The sequence below is a fragment of the Nothoprocta perdicaria genome, unplaced genomic scaffold (assembly GCF_003342845.1).
Source record: "Nothoprocta perdicaria isolate Ctin4 unplaced genomic scaffold, notPer1 scaffold_9, whole genome shotgun sequence".
NCBI classification, from domain to species: domain Eukaryota; kingdom Metazoa; phylum Chordata; class Aves; order Tinamiformes; family Tinamidae; genus Nothoprocta; species Nothoprocta perdicaria.
In genome coordinates, this window is record NW_020456198.1 from 1224816 (window position 1) to 1241067 (window position 16252).

A 16252-nucleotide genomic window follows, 5' to 3' on the forward strand; every position below is an offset into this window, starting at 1 on the left:
TTTTTTTTCTTTTTTTTCTTTTCTTTTTTTTTTTTTTCCGGATGTCTGTGCTGGTTCTCTCTCTTCGATTGACATGCATTGCAAATGAGCCCTCCTTTGTTGTTACTACTGTTTTTAGGCTTGAAGTTCACTTTGCTTGTGGAAAACTCACCCCCCCCCTCCCCCCAGTTGTTATTTAACCCAAAATATTGCATCACTCAACTAAAAAGATTTTCTTCTTTAGCACTTCCTTTGGATTAATAGCCCCGTGCTCACATTCTTTTGGGAGTTTTCATGGCTTTTGTAACCTGCAGAAGTTGTGTTTGCAGCAGCTTCTGATACACTCCTGCTCCAAGAGCACTGAAGTCATTGAAACAGCTCCTAGAGGCTTTTCTGCAAACTAGCTGCTTTCCCAGGACCAATTAGTTTTGAGAAGAGAGTATGTGAAGGGCCCTTTTAATATTGGAGAATATTTGAGAATTTCAAGTAGAAAGATTTTAAGTAGAAATACGTCAAGCCAGAAAGGCTCAATTTTTAAGAAGGCTACATTTTTAAAGCAGTATTGATCTCTTAAATAAAGAAATTGCTAAGCACAGAATAGTAGAGCAGAGATAAATGGTAATCAATCAGTAGGAGTACATCAGAAATAGAAAATGCTACTTCCTTGACTACTGTAGGGCAAATTTTTGTCTAAATCACGTGGATGTGACTTTGGCGCCCTGAGGATGGGCGCGTCTTGGCTGTATGTCCAGTTAGCTGCTCCTTCCCAAGTTCTGTGGGTTTGAAAGGCATCTTCCTTGGTTATTTAAGGAGTTGCCTGAAACTTTCTCTACCTGAGTGACGGCTCGTTGCCAACTTCAGGCCATGGATCAGGCATCGCAGCTGGGACTTTCCTACCCTTGGGCTACGTTATCCACAGACCCATGTTGGAACAGGGTGTGGAAGGACAGTGTTCTTAATGCTGTGTCCTCTGAATATTAGGAATATTTAGAGTATTGTTGTGACTTTGGAGATAAGATGTGGGGAGCAGCATTTGGCTGAATAGTGTGGTTCCTGCACAAGCAGGTTTGGAAGGGGAGTCTTGAAAGTTCTCCTGGAGACACACAGGCACACATACATATAAGTATATGAAAATGGGATATTCTTTTTTCCTTTACAACATTAGAAAGTAAACATCATCAACCCAAAAGGCTGTAATGGTAGTTTTATGGCCCTATTACTCTTTTAAGTAAATACAGTGGTGCATTTGGACTCCCTCGCTGCACAGAGCTGTTTGCATCGTTAAATCTACATTTCAGAGCTACTGTAACCGTTTGGGCTATGGACACTATCTTGTTGCTTGACTCCAGCGCAACAGCTCTTTCCTAAATGACTAGCTGATCGGAAGCTCTGTGTTTTGAGCTGACTTCTGCTTTTTGAAATAGTGTAATATTTACCCAGCAGAGTACACCCTAATGGCACTCACTGTGTAAATCTCAAGGCAAGATATGTAAGCTTTTTTCATAAGCAAATGCTTGTTCTCTACAGTCTTCCACAGGCACATGTTGGTCTTTTATGCTCCTTTTTGCACTTTTGTCTTTCTTTTATGTCCTGCTCAGCAGAATCCTTGGCCTGTCAGTCATGCTGCCAGACATTTGAAACAGTGGTGATTTTTTTTTATGGTAAAATCAGAGCCTTTTACAAGAGGAATGTGTCAGCTGAGAAAGGAAATAGGCTTTTGCCTGATCCTTTGCTTAAAGAAATAAGAGAACAATGTGCAATAGCCTGTGTCCAAACCGCAATATGCCAATTGTTCTTAGTTTTATTTTTCCTTTTTTTCCCCCTCTTCAATATAGCCAATAGTTGGGGGATTTTTTTGTCCTCGCATTTTGTAAGCCACAGAATGTACCCGATAAGAGCAAATATTGCGGACCCAGCCGGGGGTCCCGCGGCGCTGGCTGGGCTCACGGCACCGGTGCCCTCTCGCCCTGCAGGCGTGCGACAGGGACCAGCAGTGCGGCGCGAGGATGTGCTGCGCCGTGAGCCTCTGGATCCGCAGCCTGCGGATGTGCACGCCCATGGGGAGCGCGGGAGAGGAGTGCCACCCCCTGAGCCACCGCGTGAGTACGGCCGCACGGGACGGACGTTAGCTTGGAGACAACCGGGATAATTGTTCCCCCTGCACAATGCAATCTCCTTACCTATTAGCTTTGCGTTGCTGCGGCCTTCGTTATCCCACTCGAAACAGCCTGTAGCAGCCTCAGAGCCCCCAGTTTTCCAAACCCTCCTTGGGAAGAGCCGCATGGGAGGGTTATGGTAGCGAGGGAGCCTCTTCCTACGCATGCAGTTAGTTGCATCTCACTGTTGTGTTTGATGCCGTATCTGTATCTACAGGCTATTTGCTCAGCTTTAGGAAGAGTGAGGAAAAAGTAAGACTCTGTCCTCTTAGCATCAAATCATTAAATCTAGTAAGATATCGGGGACCCGATTCTTATTTTTATGATGCATTGCGATAGATTTCTTTTGCAAGGGATCTTCATACTTGCATGATCCTCGGGATCCTGCTGGGTTCCAGTTTTCTTTGAGTTTATTGCCATTGCACAATAATTTACACGGATGCATTTGAAGCTAATTGTGCACATAATTGCAATCAGTGAGGTCGCCTGTCCGCCCTGGAGTTACAGCCACCGTCGCTGATGTTTATAAGCTTTATGAGGTTAATTTTAGACTTCGCTTCCTCACCCTGCTGCTCTTCATGACAACCAGGGAGCAAATCGTTTTACTGCAGCACATGAAATGAAGTATTTTCAGAGGTGGCAAGCCTGCTCAACAGCTTCCCTCCTAAACGTGTGGGCGGGAAGGGGGCTAGGAGACTGATTGCTCTGGATATCAAACCTGCCATTTGCCTGCAGGGCAGGACAGAGCAAGAGGCCATTCAGACCTTCAGGTCACTGAATTTCATCTTTGCTTGCAAAGGCTTCCTGAGGGCAGAGGCAATGAGCACCCCCTGCACACTTGGGGCTCGTGCTCTCCATCTGAGCAAGCATCCATGGCAAAACCACCATGGCCTTTGGGGGAGCACAAGGGAGAAGATCTGGCTTTGCAAGACTCATTTCTGCCTGTGATGTCTCCTGTTTGGAGTGACAGAAAGGGACCTACCTGGGGTAGACATCAGTGACCGTGGAAAGGGTGGGAAAATTGGTGGGCGCGTTGTGTTGAATCCTGCTGTATCTCCTTGCAGGTGCCCTTCCCCGGGCGCAGGATGCACCACACGTGCCCGTGCCGGCCCGGCCTGACCTGCACACGCATCTCGTCAAGCAAATTCAAGTGTTTACCCAACTTCAGAAAAGAAGATGTCTTCTTTTAGCGGGAAGAAGATGTCTTTTTTTAGCGGGAGCCACTTGGTGGGTTCTTTTTCTTGCTATGGTGATGGAGAAAGGCACTCACCGAGGGCAAGGCTGTAGTGTAGTTTCCTGCCTGGCCAACATTACAACACAAGACCCTGCACTGCGACAGGTGGGGTTGTTGGGAGCAGCTGCTGGTGGTGATGACGGATGCTTTCATCTTGGGGTGACAAGAGGAGGTTTCTTGGAGCCGTGTCACTTGTAGAGGGCAGGACCTGAACAGTTCCTGCCGAGTCCTGTTCTCCTAATGGGTCCAGCTTCACCCAGCATGAAAACATCCAAGATTATTGTCAATTTTAGAAAATCGTGGCCATATTTTTCCACTTGGAATGCCTAAGCCAAACTGAGATTTGAATAATTACATAATGCAAAGCATACAATGATTGCAAAAAAAAAAAAAAAACTCTATATTTACATTGCAGCTCAAATCTTCATGAATATAACTGTATTTGTACATTAGGCATATCTCTACTGTAAACATTTAACCAATAGATGTAGTTTTTGCACTTTTTAAAAGTGACAGATGGAACCAAAGCATTTCAATATCGAAAGCATTAAAAGATTCTGTTATTTTAGTATTCCATGAGAAAAAAAATAGTTATTGTTACTTAATTTGGTGTAAAACTAGCTGATCATCTCAAACTATGTATTAAAATGTAGTTTATATTTCAAAAAAAAAGCACCTCTGAGGTTTATTGTAATGGGCTGCTCAACTTCTTGTACATGTATCAAATTTGCTGTGTAAAAATTCTGTATCAGAATGATGGCAGTATATAATTTGTTTTATTTTAATATTATAACATTATTTTATCATTGTGGTTTTAAGTTTTTATTTTGTGTAATCTGTTATCATGCATTTCATTCAAGCAAATTAGCAGAGCTCCTTGCAGATAGTTTACTAAAATATTATATGCCTCTGTCTGATTTTAGGGAAACTTGCCAGTTTGCAAGGTGGGAATCCCCAGCTGAAAGTTGGACTTAGATGATGGGGAATTTTTGGTGTCATTAATGTGAGAGTTTTCCTTGGCACACACCTCAAAGGAACGCTTTAGCATGTTGAATGTACAACTTGTGGGGGTTTTATGAAATATTGTGCAACTTCATGTTTGCTTGTCAGTCCCTATAGCTGGAATTCCAAAGGCTTGTGTGAGTTTCGCACGTTTTTGGCTTTCAGATGAGCAAACATATGCTGGAACGGGAGAAGTGAAGTCATTCAGCTCCCAGCAGTCGCTGCTGGGGCTGGGCTGAGGGGAGACAGTGGGTCTGTACAAAAGCAAACACCCACCGAGATGCCCTGTGTGCTTGCTGGGTGCCTTGCACTGCCTCCCTGTATGGATGGGGAGAAATGTCTGAACCACCTCTTAGGCTAGAACCTTCTGGATCTTGCATATGGTTTGGCATCGGATATAAGGTGCCTGGCTTTGCATTGCTGTCAGTGGGTACAAAGTCCCTGCAACAGGAGTTTTGAATTTCGTGGGGCTCAATTAACTCCTTTCCCTCTCAGGTGGAAGGAGTTGGGAGGAGTTTCCTTCTGGGCTGGCTGTGGAAAGCCTGGGTGAGCTGGGCTTGCAGTTTTAAACTGCATGCGCTTTGTACCCAATGCCAGTAATGCAAAACACTTTCATCCCATGGACTTCCAAACATGCTTAGGAGGAAAGCTCAAGACAGCAACAGAAGCAGTGCCAAGGTGTGTATGTGTGTGCTGTGTGTATTTCTGCTGTCTCTTGCTCTGTGCATTTTTACCAGTCATCAGAGTCATCAAATAAAATGAGAGACAGAGCAGGAAACACCAGCCCCTCTTCTCATCTCGTGGCAGTACAAATCACCAGGAGCTCCATGGAAGGCAATAATCCTGCTTTATATCATGGTAAGTGAGTGGACAATTATATCTGATGAGCCTCAGACCTGCCAAACACAACTCCTCAGAGAGTTTGCTATACAGGAGCAGGGCAACTTTGTAGTTGTAATTTGTGCCAATTAGTTTGTGGGATTAGGCATTTATCTGGGTAATAAGAACAGCCCCAGTTACATCAGAGCAAAGTCTGCAGGACATGTAGGAGACTCAAATGCCTGTGTCTCTGAAATGGTCGTTGCTGAGAAAAGGCAAATGGGTTTTTGAGGGAGATACTGTCCTGTTACCACCTGCAGCTTCTTTCCTTTGGCTCCTGGTGTCCTCTGGAGCATGAGCCCCAAGCAGAACCTGTCACACGTCCTCAATGCAGTCACTGCAATTCCCCTTTTAGTAACTGAGTTCTCATTAATTGGCACTCACTGTGAAGGTTAGTTGATCAAGGAGATCACTTTGGAAAGAAGCTTGAGCTTTTGCATCTTGGCTCTTTTCTAAACTCTGCCCTAATCCATTATCTTTTGCTCTCATCCTGGAGAAGATTTCCTAACCCATCTATACCAGCAAGACACCTTTACTTAATTTACTTTTGGTGGTGAGTGTTGTCAGACTGAAAAAGGATGTTACAGTCCTAGAAACAGCTTCTCAAAACAGCTACATCTCGTTCTTCTTTCTGCCTGTTTTTCAAGGTGTTGGGAAAAGGCTGGCTTTACTGCTTTCCTTTATTCACTCTGCTTAGGGTATCTGGGCCACTGTTCAGTTTAATTAATATTGTATTAACATTATTAATTATTAATAGAAATGTATGCATTAATTTTTGATATTATATTAATATTGGTATTACAGATATGTTATAGAATAACGATCATCTCACACCAAAATAAGATTTATCATGATTAGTACCAGGCAGGGTTTTGGTGGAAAGTGATTTTGGGACAGGATTCTATCATATTTGGTGCATTTTGCCTTAATTTGATTAGATATTCATTGGGAGTGGTGAAGAAGTTGGGTGTTTAAGTTTAATGGGTGCATATCTGAAAAAGCAGGAGATTAGGGCATGCATATAGTGCACCATGTGGCTGGCTGGGTGCTAAGGTCAGGTAAGGCAGTGGGACTGCACCTCATGTTGGGAACTCTTGTTGAAGACTGTATTCAGTTGTATCAACACACAATAAGCTTGTCAGTACTCAGATACTGAGGAAATGGGCTTGTGCAGAGTTCTGATGGTGGTGTCCTTTGCTGGATGAGCTAGCAGTGGTGTTCTGAAGGCAGCAGTCATCCTAAATTGTCACAGCTGCTATCTGCAATCATTGCCCAACCACTGCATCTGAACTCAGAACCTGCTGTGCTCTCCAGCACAGATGGCCAGACCACCTGGAAACACAGGGCTGTGCCTGGCAGGTGAGGCTCCAGCATGTTAGAAGGAACATCTCAGCATGTCTCATCGTGCAACTTGCAAAGGTCTTTGCTCATCTGCCCGGTCAGCATAAGGAACCACAGGGATGTACAGTACCAGCCAGGGCAACTGAGGTCCTTCTGACGGCCCTCCAGTCTGTTGTGATGGTACAGGTGGATGCTCAAAAGAAACAGAGGTGCAAAGATTCCCTAGATTTAAGCAAGATGTCTCAGAAATTTAATCTTGACAGTATGTAGCATGTTTTCCAGAAGGAATTAGAAAATTGCAGGAAGAGAAGTACTGTGCAAATACAGGAGGATTTTGATAATAGCAAAATCAATGTGCTTTTCTCTATTAGCTGGAACAGCCAGCCAAACCAGCAGGGGCACAGCAGAAGGAGTAATCGATAACTCTGAGTACAGAAGTGGAGGCGACTTTAATACACATCCAACATACAGCAAATCATCTCCCATTCATCAAGAGAGTTCTGACTACGTGCAGAATGGGGCTAAGGAGATAGGACGCATGGTAAAAAGTTACAGGGGCCAATTTCCCCTTATGTACCAGTTTGAAAGGCCTCCGTACGTAAAGGACTGAGGATGGGCAAGGCTGGTGTGCTGCAAGGAGAGCAGCTGGAGAGCAAATCATGAAGGAAAAGGAGGGATTACCACTGAAATAATGCAGCACTCTTGGATACATAGCCAGAGCAGGGTTTTCCTGGAGGTCTGAGTGCAAGGTAGCATAGCAAGCGTCAGGAGCATCCCATTTCGATGCTCCCTTGCACTGTGCCAGGAGTAGGGACAGGAGTTATCATCCTCTCTCCATCTGGGATCATGGAGGACCCATGAGTGGCTTGGGCTGCATGTCTGCTGCATTAACACCACAAAGCAGCAACAAGTCAAAGGGATTAAGCCTTGTTTTGAATGTCTGAAAATATGGCCTGGCTGCAGCTCTGCAAACAGGACGTAGCCGCCTTTATTTACTTTTATTTTGGTACCTGTGAGTGCATCACAATACTGTTTTGCACCAGTCTCCACAGGCTCTTTTTCAGGACAAACAGGCAAAGGTGACACTCACTGACAAACCAGCAAAGCTGCTATTCATTGCAGTGGGTGCAAAATCGGTGCTTTTTTTTTTTATATTCCTGCGTGAAGATATAGCAGAGCACAGAGGGCAGAGCAGTCCGAGTCCAGCTTAGGCAGAGAAGGGAGAAGCAGCTGCAGGTGTGCTCTTTCCAAAGATTTCACTACAGGAGGAGTCAAACAGCAAAAGGAAGGAGTGACTCAGTGTGGGATGTGAAGGGTCTGTGTGTGGCTTGAAGGCTGCTGCCTCTTGCTGCCTTTTCCGCTGGGACGCGGGCACTGGCCGGCCGGCGCGGGACCCTGCCTGGAGCAGGCACGCTGCAGGCAGGTGCCGGCTCGCTCCGCACATCTCACACATGGAGCATCCACTTTTTCCCAGGGTGATTTATTCCAGTGGTTAATCATCCTCACACAAACACAGAATTTTTAATTCTTATTTTGTTTTTTAATGGCACGGCAGTAAATAACGTTCAGGACCGTTACGGATGGCTGTGTCTCTCCAGCGGGTAAGCTCTGCCTCCTCAATTAGCGCTGTGACGACTACCTAAAATTAGCTGGGACTTCACAGCTTCCCTGCACCCTCGCCAGACTAGCTTTGAACTCAAAAGCCTCCTACACAGAGTGCTCCCCAGTAGCAGCCTGGTCACCGGCCAGGGGGGACACGTGGCCCTGAAGAGAGTGGCTTTCTGGTAAATGCTTCCTCAGCAAAGCCACACATGACTCATGGGCTCACAGGCACCCTGCAAGCCCCGGGGTCATTAAACGTGAATGGAAATACAGAAATGCAGCAGCTTGCGTTAAAGGCTTAGCTTGACTTTAAAGCTAAGCGATGAAAGGCTGTGCAGTCAGTGACCATTCACCCGCAGTGATGCTCGGTTCTGTTAATGCTCTGTGCTCTACAGAGGTGACTAAGAATAATTAATCATTTTTTTCCGATAAAGCACCAAGGTATGGGGCAGTTAATGCCTTGTACAAAGGGCGAAGGGCCCAGGAGGGCTTAGCCTGGTCAGCTCTGGGGAAAGCCACAGACATGAGGCCCACCTGCAGTTCAGCTCTTGGTTTCCAGCTCTACAAGCAACAGCTCGGCCCATTTGCATGAGCAAGGATTTGCCTGCACAAAATCCATCGGGACCAGCGTGGCACAAGAAGCCAACATTGCAAAAGCAGCTTTGAGATGAAACATCCAAGATACCCTGCAACTCTCCCAAAAAGTTGTCACCAAGGCTCCTTGGCTGCACGTTTCTCATGCTCATCCGCCACCCTTGGCACAGCCGCTGAGGATGGTCCTTCACTCAATAGCATAACTGGACCGGGACTAGATCTGGCTCCCTGAAGCCTTTGAGCCGTTAGAGTTTCTGGAGGCAGCATTGGGGATGGCTCCCCATGCTCAGCCCCTCTCCTTAACACCATATCTCTACTTCTGCTATTCAGGGCAGGCCTTTTCCTCCCTCTAGCATGCTGCTTTTGGCCACAGCATTAAAACCCCTTGCCTTGTCTTTCCCGTTTGCAGGCCAAAGGATGCTGTGAGAACATGCTAGTGCTGTGAAATACGTTGAAAAAGCTCTTTTTTTTTTTTTTTTTTTTTTTTTTTTTTTTTTTTTTTTTTTTTTTTTTTTTTTTTTTTTTTTTTTTTTTTCCCAGGGCATTTCTCCAGCCCTTTCTGGCCTGTCATGCTCTTTTTTGGATGTTCCCAGCCAGCAGGACCAATCTGGGAGGCCAGGGCTCTTTGGCTTTCTGCACGTGGAGCTGTTCTTGCTGTTTAGTTTCCCATTTTCTGGAATTAAGCTTTGTTGCAAACATCCAGCTAAATCCCGAGTTAAAGCTACTGGAGTTCCTTCTCTTTTGTATTTGCCAAAACCAGAGCCTGCTCCAAGTAGCTAAAAGCATTTTAACCCTTCGTGCAACACCCACTCTGCCTGCAGAGTATGTCTCAAGTTCTGAGAGAGCCCTGAAAAGTAAAATACATGCAAAAGGTACAGTACATAGACATCCATTTGTTAACTTTTTTTCCTTTCTTTTTTGGTGTACTTTTGCTATAGCAAAGCCAGGTGTGACCACAGTGCGAAGTGACAGTGATGCACCTGTCCTCAGCTGGGGGTAAAGCTCAGTCCTCCCTAGCTGGGATATCCTGGGATGGGTAATGCCTACATACGCAGAGAGTGCACAGGTCACCCAAGGGTGACTTTTTTTCTTCCTCCCTGGTGTACATGTATATAACAGAACTCATGTTTAATTTTTCTTTAAAAAAAAAAAAATCCTTGCAGTTTTTAAGGATGATTTAAAATAACTCTTGTTTTAAAATAACTGTTCTCTCAACACCACAGCTTAAACAGAATCATCACCATGCTACTTATAGCTTGGAAGACAGATAGGATCCCAAAATATCAAGTATTTTTAATAGAGTTGGTGGAATAAAACATGGGCTGTTTCCTATTCCTGCTGGTAGGAGAAAGCAAGATTTAAATCAGAGACCGCTGTTCTAGGCTCCTGTTAGATACTCTTATGGCATCAGTAACTTAAATGCTTTTACCTACACAGGAAGTTTCTTAACTTTTTAAGGAACCCTGATTCGATAGAACTTGCATCCTACTGAAAACACCCACCAGTCAAACAAGCAGACAGGTACACCTGGAATGCGATTCCCTGCTCCAGAGCTCTGCCTAACACCATTCCCATTACTCAGGACTAACAGCTACGTGGTCTGCTGTCTTGAGGAGGAACATACAGTTAGTACAGATAACCAATTTCTGCTGCTCTAAAGTTCTCCCAGACTCTCCAAGCAAATGGATACGTTTTCTTTAGTAGTTTTGGGCATGGTCATTACATCTCACTTTGATCCCAAGCTTTGAGAAATAGTGAATCTCACTGTATTTCTTAGCTGGGTCTCGGCCATACCCAGGTGGTGATGCGGCTGCAGCTGCCTCCTGACAACCTTCTGCAGATACCCACAAAGTTCAAATCACAAGCTTCTCCTTGGGTAGAGAACTCAGTTTCTGAGAAGCGCTGTCTCTTGGTTCCCAAATTGGAGTTATGGAAGGGTAGGAATAAAAGGCAAGGCAAAAGCAACCTAAAGACCCCAGCAGGTTTAACCACTCCCTGTCTAGGTGACTAAGGTGACTGGAAGCTGTCACCTTAGACGGTGCAGCCATCCCGCTCTGAGTGCGTCTCTTCTGCAGCCGCATCAGACAGGGCAGCTACTTCTCAGTTGATGTATGGCAATTTTGGACTAGTTGCTTCAAAACGCTTTTACCACAGACACTGAGAGTTCCACAGGGGACCCAAGCTTGTTACTGCTGCCACTCTGTGCACAACTTGCTGCAAAACTTTGATGATTAAAGCTCCTTAGATGCTTTACAGTGCCACAGAGAACAAGCACATCAGGCAGAGCTCCCTCCGGGATGACTAAAAAAGTTTTTGCAGGGTGCTGCCATCAGGCCGCTGCTTAATGTCCTTCCAGAGAAGTTTTTGGGGAACAATAAAACAGGTTAAAATGTTATACATAACTTTAAATTACCTGTTAAAAATATAGTTTACACATGTGTACAGTATTAACCAAGCCATCATGTTAAGAAACTGCTTTGCCTAGTAAAATCCGTGATTCACAGTTATCCAGGCTTTCCTATCATTAGCAGAAGAGCAATTTGCTAAAGCAGAAATTCGGTTTCAGTAGACAAAAAAGAAGCACTATTTAAACCTGTTGCCCATCATGAACTTAAGTCTCCTTAAAAATAGCTTTAGTCACTTTTATTGGTAGAAACACCTAAATTGAGATCTAACAGCAAATAAGGATTGTGCTTGTCCATAATAACCTCAGCTGTGAAATCTACTCAGACAGAAGACATACAACCTTCTAAATACACAAGTCACTTGTCAGCAAAGCACTACGCTGTCATTCTGAAACAATTACATACAGTAAAGGTTTTCAATATTTTATTAAAGAAAACAGTCAAAATGTACAAGTATTACCCAGGTTTTGTAGATAACTTCCTATAAAGGCAGTAAAATATGAATTTCAATCTAGGTTTAAAAACTGCTATAGTTGATTATTTTTAAAGTTGATATTTTAAAATCACGTCTCACAAATAGTTCTGAAATATTACCAAATGAATAGTGCAACAAGAAAATTGAAATTAGTTCTACACTGTGTTTGCATGTCAAGCAAAAGTTAGAAGTAACTGCTTTAAATATTTAAATCATTTGAGAATGAATAACTCAACAGCTCCCACCAAAAACTGACTTCTGACCACATTAGAAGTGTCCTCTTCTTGTTCTTAGATTAAAATCAAATAATAATAAAACAACACCTCTTCAGGTCATCAAAAATAACTTTAGTATAAAATTGTCTTGGCCTTTATCAAATATTACATGAGTAAAATTGTTAAGCCTTTATCAAAACAGACAGGAATAGGAAAAAAAATGTCATGGCCTTAATCCGTATCTGTTGGAATCACGTCTAGAAACGTTAGAAGCAAGACCAGAAACTTGGAGCCCTGTTTTGTTTTTAAAAACCACACAATCACAAAGAAAAACAGCTTCTTACAGCCTAAGGTTTGGGGGTGTTTTGCTGAAGTGCCTGTTCCCACAGGCAGCAGCCTTTTATGTTCCGAGGAGAGCATACGCAAAATATAGAAAAATAAATAAAACAGCTTCTTACAGCCTAAGGTTTGGGTGCTGGGTGGTGGCTTAGTAAGTCCCCCACGGGTCACGCTCTCCGGTGATCATACGCAGAACCACAGGAATTGGTATCCACCTTCCATGCTCTTCCGACTGAGAAAAGCCTCCCTACATGCCAAAGCTCTTGAGATCACAGAGGATGGTGCCCTGGGTGCTCTGGATGCTTTGGCAGCACGGGAAGTGGGCTCGGAGACAGACCCTGAGCTCCTTGTTGAAGATGAAGCAAAGGATGGGGTTGACCCCTGCCTGGGCAAACGTCATCCACACGGAGGTGGTCAGGTAGACCTGGGGGATGGAGCTGGCCTTAATGAAGACCCGCAGGTAGCAGGCCACAATGTAGGGGGACCAGAGGAGCAGGAAGAGCAAGGTGATCATGTAGAACATCTTGCAGAGCCTTTTCTCCATCTTAAACTCCTCCAGGACCAGAAGCCTCTTGATCTGGCTGTGGGTGGCCTGCCTTATGCCCACAAGGGTGGGTGGCGTGGGCCCCCTGCCAAAGCCAGCGGTCCAGTTTGCAGCCGCTTGGCCGGTGGCCCCCGGCCCGTGGAAGGTCCAGTTCTGGCTGATGGCTGGTACCAGCTGGGCAGGCTTCATCTTGCGGTGGCCGTGGATGAAGAAGAGCAGCTTGATGTAGACCAGGTGGGTGGCAGCGATGACGGCCGCCAGCATGAGCATGAAGCCCAGCGTGTCGTTGGCCTTGACGTAGCGGTGCTCGAAGATGCACTGCTCCTCCTCCCGGATGAACTTGTAGGTGCCCACATCAAAGACGGGCGGGAAGGCCATGGCCATGGAGAGCGTCCACACCATGCACACCACCGCGAGGCAGGTCCAGCCCGTCATGCGCTTGGCGTAGAAGCGGTGGTGGGCGATAGCCATGTAGCGCGTGACACCCACGCAGAAGAGCAGGAAGGCGGCGTGGAAGCAGAAGAGCACGGCCAGGAAGGCGAGCACCTTGCAGCTGAGCGTCCCGTGGGGCCAGGCGCCAGCCCCGCTGCGCACCGAGAGCATCACGAAGGGGAAGCAGGCGAGCGAGCGCAGCCCGTCGGCCAGGCACAGGTCGAGCAGCAGGTAGTAGGGCGCGCGGTGCAGGTGCCGGTCCTTGAGGATGAGCCACGCGAAGAGCACGTTGCCCGCCAGGCTCACGCACAGGATCAAGCCCAGCGTGGCCAGCTTGAGGCCGGAGGCGCTGAGCAGGCCGCCGGCGCTGGGCAGGTGTGGGCTGCTGCTGCTCCCCAGCTCGCTGCCGTTCGCCATCGGGGCCTTCCTCCTCCTCCTCCTCCTCCTCCTCCTCCGCGGCACGGCCGGGCTCTCAGCGCCGCGGCAGCCGCCGGGCCGCGCCGCCTCCCGCCGCCCGCCCCGCGCAGCGCGGCGCCCCCATGCCCGCCGCCTTCCTCCCGCGCCTTCCTCCTCCTCCTCGTCGTCCTCGTCCTGCGCCTCGGCCGCTCGCGCTCCGCGCCATGCGGCCGCGCTAGGGCCGCGCTCCGCGCCGCCGGGCTCCGCGCCGCCGCCCCATGGCCGGCGCGGGGCGCTGGGGGGCGCGGAGGGGCGCGCAGCCTCCGCCTCGCTGCTCCCGTGCTGCGGCGCGGCGCGAGGGGCTGGCCGAGCCTGCGCACAGCGCAGCGCAGCGCAGCGCGCGGCCCCCGCCCAGGACGGCGGGGGAACCCCCCCCCTCCTTGCCGCCGCCTTCCTCCCTCCTCCTCTTCCTCCTGCTCCCCCCGGCGCGCAGGGCTGCGCGCTGCCGCAGCGCCGTGCGCATCCTCCCCCCGCCCGTTGCGGCGCGCCCGTTGCGGGAGGAGAAGGAGGATGAGGAGGAGGAGGAGGAGGATGAGGAGGATGCTCTGCACATCCCCTGCCGCCTCCCGGCAGGTTTCCCTCCTGGCAGCTCCGTGTTTGCCGTGGGGTCCGTGGAGCTGCTCCCGGTGCCGGGGCCTGCTCGGCTCCTTGCTGTGGCCCCAGCGAGGGCAAGTGCTTTGGTGTGAGTGGGAGGTAGCAGCTGCCTCTGCAAATGTGAAATGCGGCGTTTTTAGAGTCTGGGGTCCTACACTCTGGACCCAAGAAGACAGAGGGACAAAGAGTGATGGCAAAGCGTGTGTGACCTGCTGTGCACGGCCTTACCTGTGGCCTGCGGAGAGCTGGGCGGGTTTCCGGGAGCTCATCAGAATCCCTTCAACCTGACCAACACCAGCACCAAGGTGTTCCTGGCAGACTGGTCTCAGTCCACGTTTACTGGGTAGTTTAATCAATGTAGGCTGAGAGCCAGAAGATTGCAAGACCTCAAGACTTGTCCTTCGTCTCTTCTGCTTCGTCCTCCTCATCCATTTAGGGATTGGTCTCTCCATGTGCCCTGCTGAGCAGACAGCGCATGAGGGCCTGTCTGCAACTGACATGCTCCTGTCATCATCGTGTGATTCCCAAGGTTCCTTTATGGCCTCTGCTGAAGGACGTTGCTCAAAGCCTTCCGAGGAGCTCTACTGAAAGACAGTAGCAAGTTCAAGGCTGCTGCAGAAACTATGGCAGCTAAATCGGCCTTCAGCCCCCGAGCTGCACGGTCAAGTTGAACAGTCTGGGGGCAGATCCTGGTGACCAATTTCCAAAGGTGAATTTTTGGGTGAGCTGGGGCAGGCGCCGATGCCCCTGGACCTTCAGGGTCACTGTGGTGAAGTGATGCTATGTAAATGCTGGTGGGACCTCCGCCAGCCCTTGGCCCAAAGATCTGTTGAGGACAGTTCATGTTGGTCTTAGGTTTGTAGCTGTGATTTATTGCAATCATTTGGAAATTCTAAAAAGAGAAAGCCGATAACAAGGCTGCTTTCCGCTTTTCACCAGCACACCCGAGCTGTTTCTAGTTGTTAGGTTTCTCATTTGCACCACAGTTTTACTGTGACAGAAGTGCCCGCAGGCTGGCAAGGGCTTTGTGCAGTTTGCAAGACATTTCTCACGTTTGGGCAGCGACTTGAGTATGTGGCGCACGGCGTCTCCTGCGCGCGCGCGAGCCTGCCTTTGGAGCCAGCAGCTGCAAGTGAGGTACCCTGGAGCTCGCTTGGCCCCAGGGCAGCAAGGGACTAAGTTAAGGACCTCATCACAACAGGGTGCAGACTGTGCAGAGCGCAAGTGCAAGGAGGAGCAATCACCACTTCGGCTGGTCGTGCAAGCTGGGCAGTGCGACCAGGGGCACCTGCAGCTCTGGGTACCTCTGGTCAGAGCCAACAGGTACAACCACGCTCCTCACAGACCTCAGCCTCAGTTCAGATGTGAAAGTGGGTTCCTTTTACTTCAAGTCATCAGGCTACAGCTGATTGGGGGCATCTTTGCACAGGAATCCCTAGATGCAATCCATGGCACTGAAACACCAGGCTCCTTCCTCCCAACACACAGGTAGGGCCCAAAACCTTGGGTTCTGGTTTGGACATTGCCCGAGGAGAGTGGCATCTGCACGTCCCTGCAGCACTGCTGAGGGACAAGGAGTTTGCAGGGACCGATGAGTGTGTAAAGCTGTTTCCCCTTCTCACTTCAATCACTTGCATAAAGTGAGTTAAATGAAGGGCTATTCACTGCCTACAAAATGGTGCTGCCAAAGCCAGATGAATTCCCTGACCTTTCCCTGCGCATGCTGTTAATTGGCTGCCTCTTCATGTTCCCTTCGCAGTGCCTTCAGCGGTCAATGTTTGGGAAGGCAGCTGAAATACAGCATCTTAAAATAGTATGGCACGGTGCCTTCTTCCCACCAGCCACTGGTACTCTTAGCAAAGTCTATGTTATTAATTCCTGTAATTTGTATTCACGTGCCCAGGGCTCTGGAATAAAGAATGTCCTGGGTCCCTTGGTACTCTCATAGTAAAAGTGGAAGTGTCCTCCCCAGCGTGAGGTAAGGAAAGGAGGAGGAAATACCTGT

General features: G+C 48.0%; 2 protein-coding genes across 2 annotated transcripts in view; one reads left to right on the plus strand and one right to left on the minus strand.

The window, feature by feature from the left end:
• The window catches only part of PROK2 (prokineticin 2), a 4074-nt gene extending 749 nt beyond the window's left edge, over positions 1-3325 (plus strand). Inside the window, exons 2-3 of the mRNA XM_026052600.1 lie at positions 1953-2078; positions 3200-3325. Of these exons, the coding sequence (XP_025908385.1) occupies positions 1953-2078; positions 3200-3325 (252 nt within the window). The remainder of the gene's footprint in view (positions 1-1952; positions 2079-3199) is intronic.
• An 8173-nt stretch (positions 3326-11498) lies between these two features.
• On the minus strand, positions 11499-13614 carry GPR27 (G protein-coupled receptor 27). The gene has a single exon (XM_026052567.1). The coding sequence runs from the start codon at positions 13612-13614 to the stop codon at positions 12469-12471; it is 1146 nt and encodes a 381-aa protein (XP_025908352.1). The 3' UTR covers positions 11499-12468.
• Between the last annotated feature and the right edge of the window lie 2638 nt (positions 13615-16252).

What these genes read in the sequence shown, in the direction of transcription:
- GPR27 (XM_026052567.1), bottom strand. Translation starts at nt 13,614, where the DNA reads ATGGCGAACGGCAGCGAGCTGGGGAGCAGCAGCAGCCCACACCTGCCC.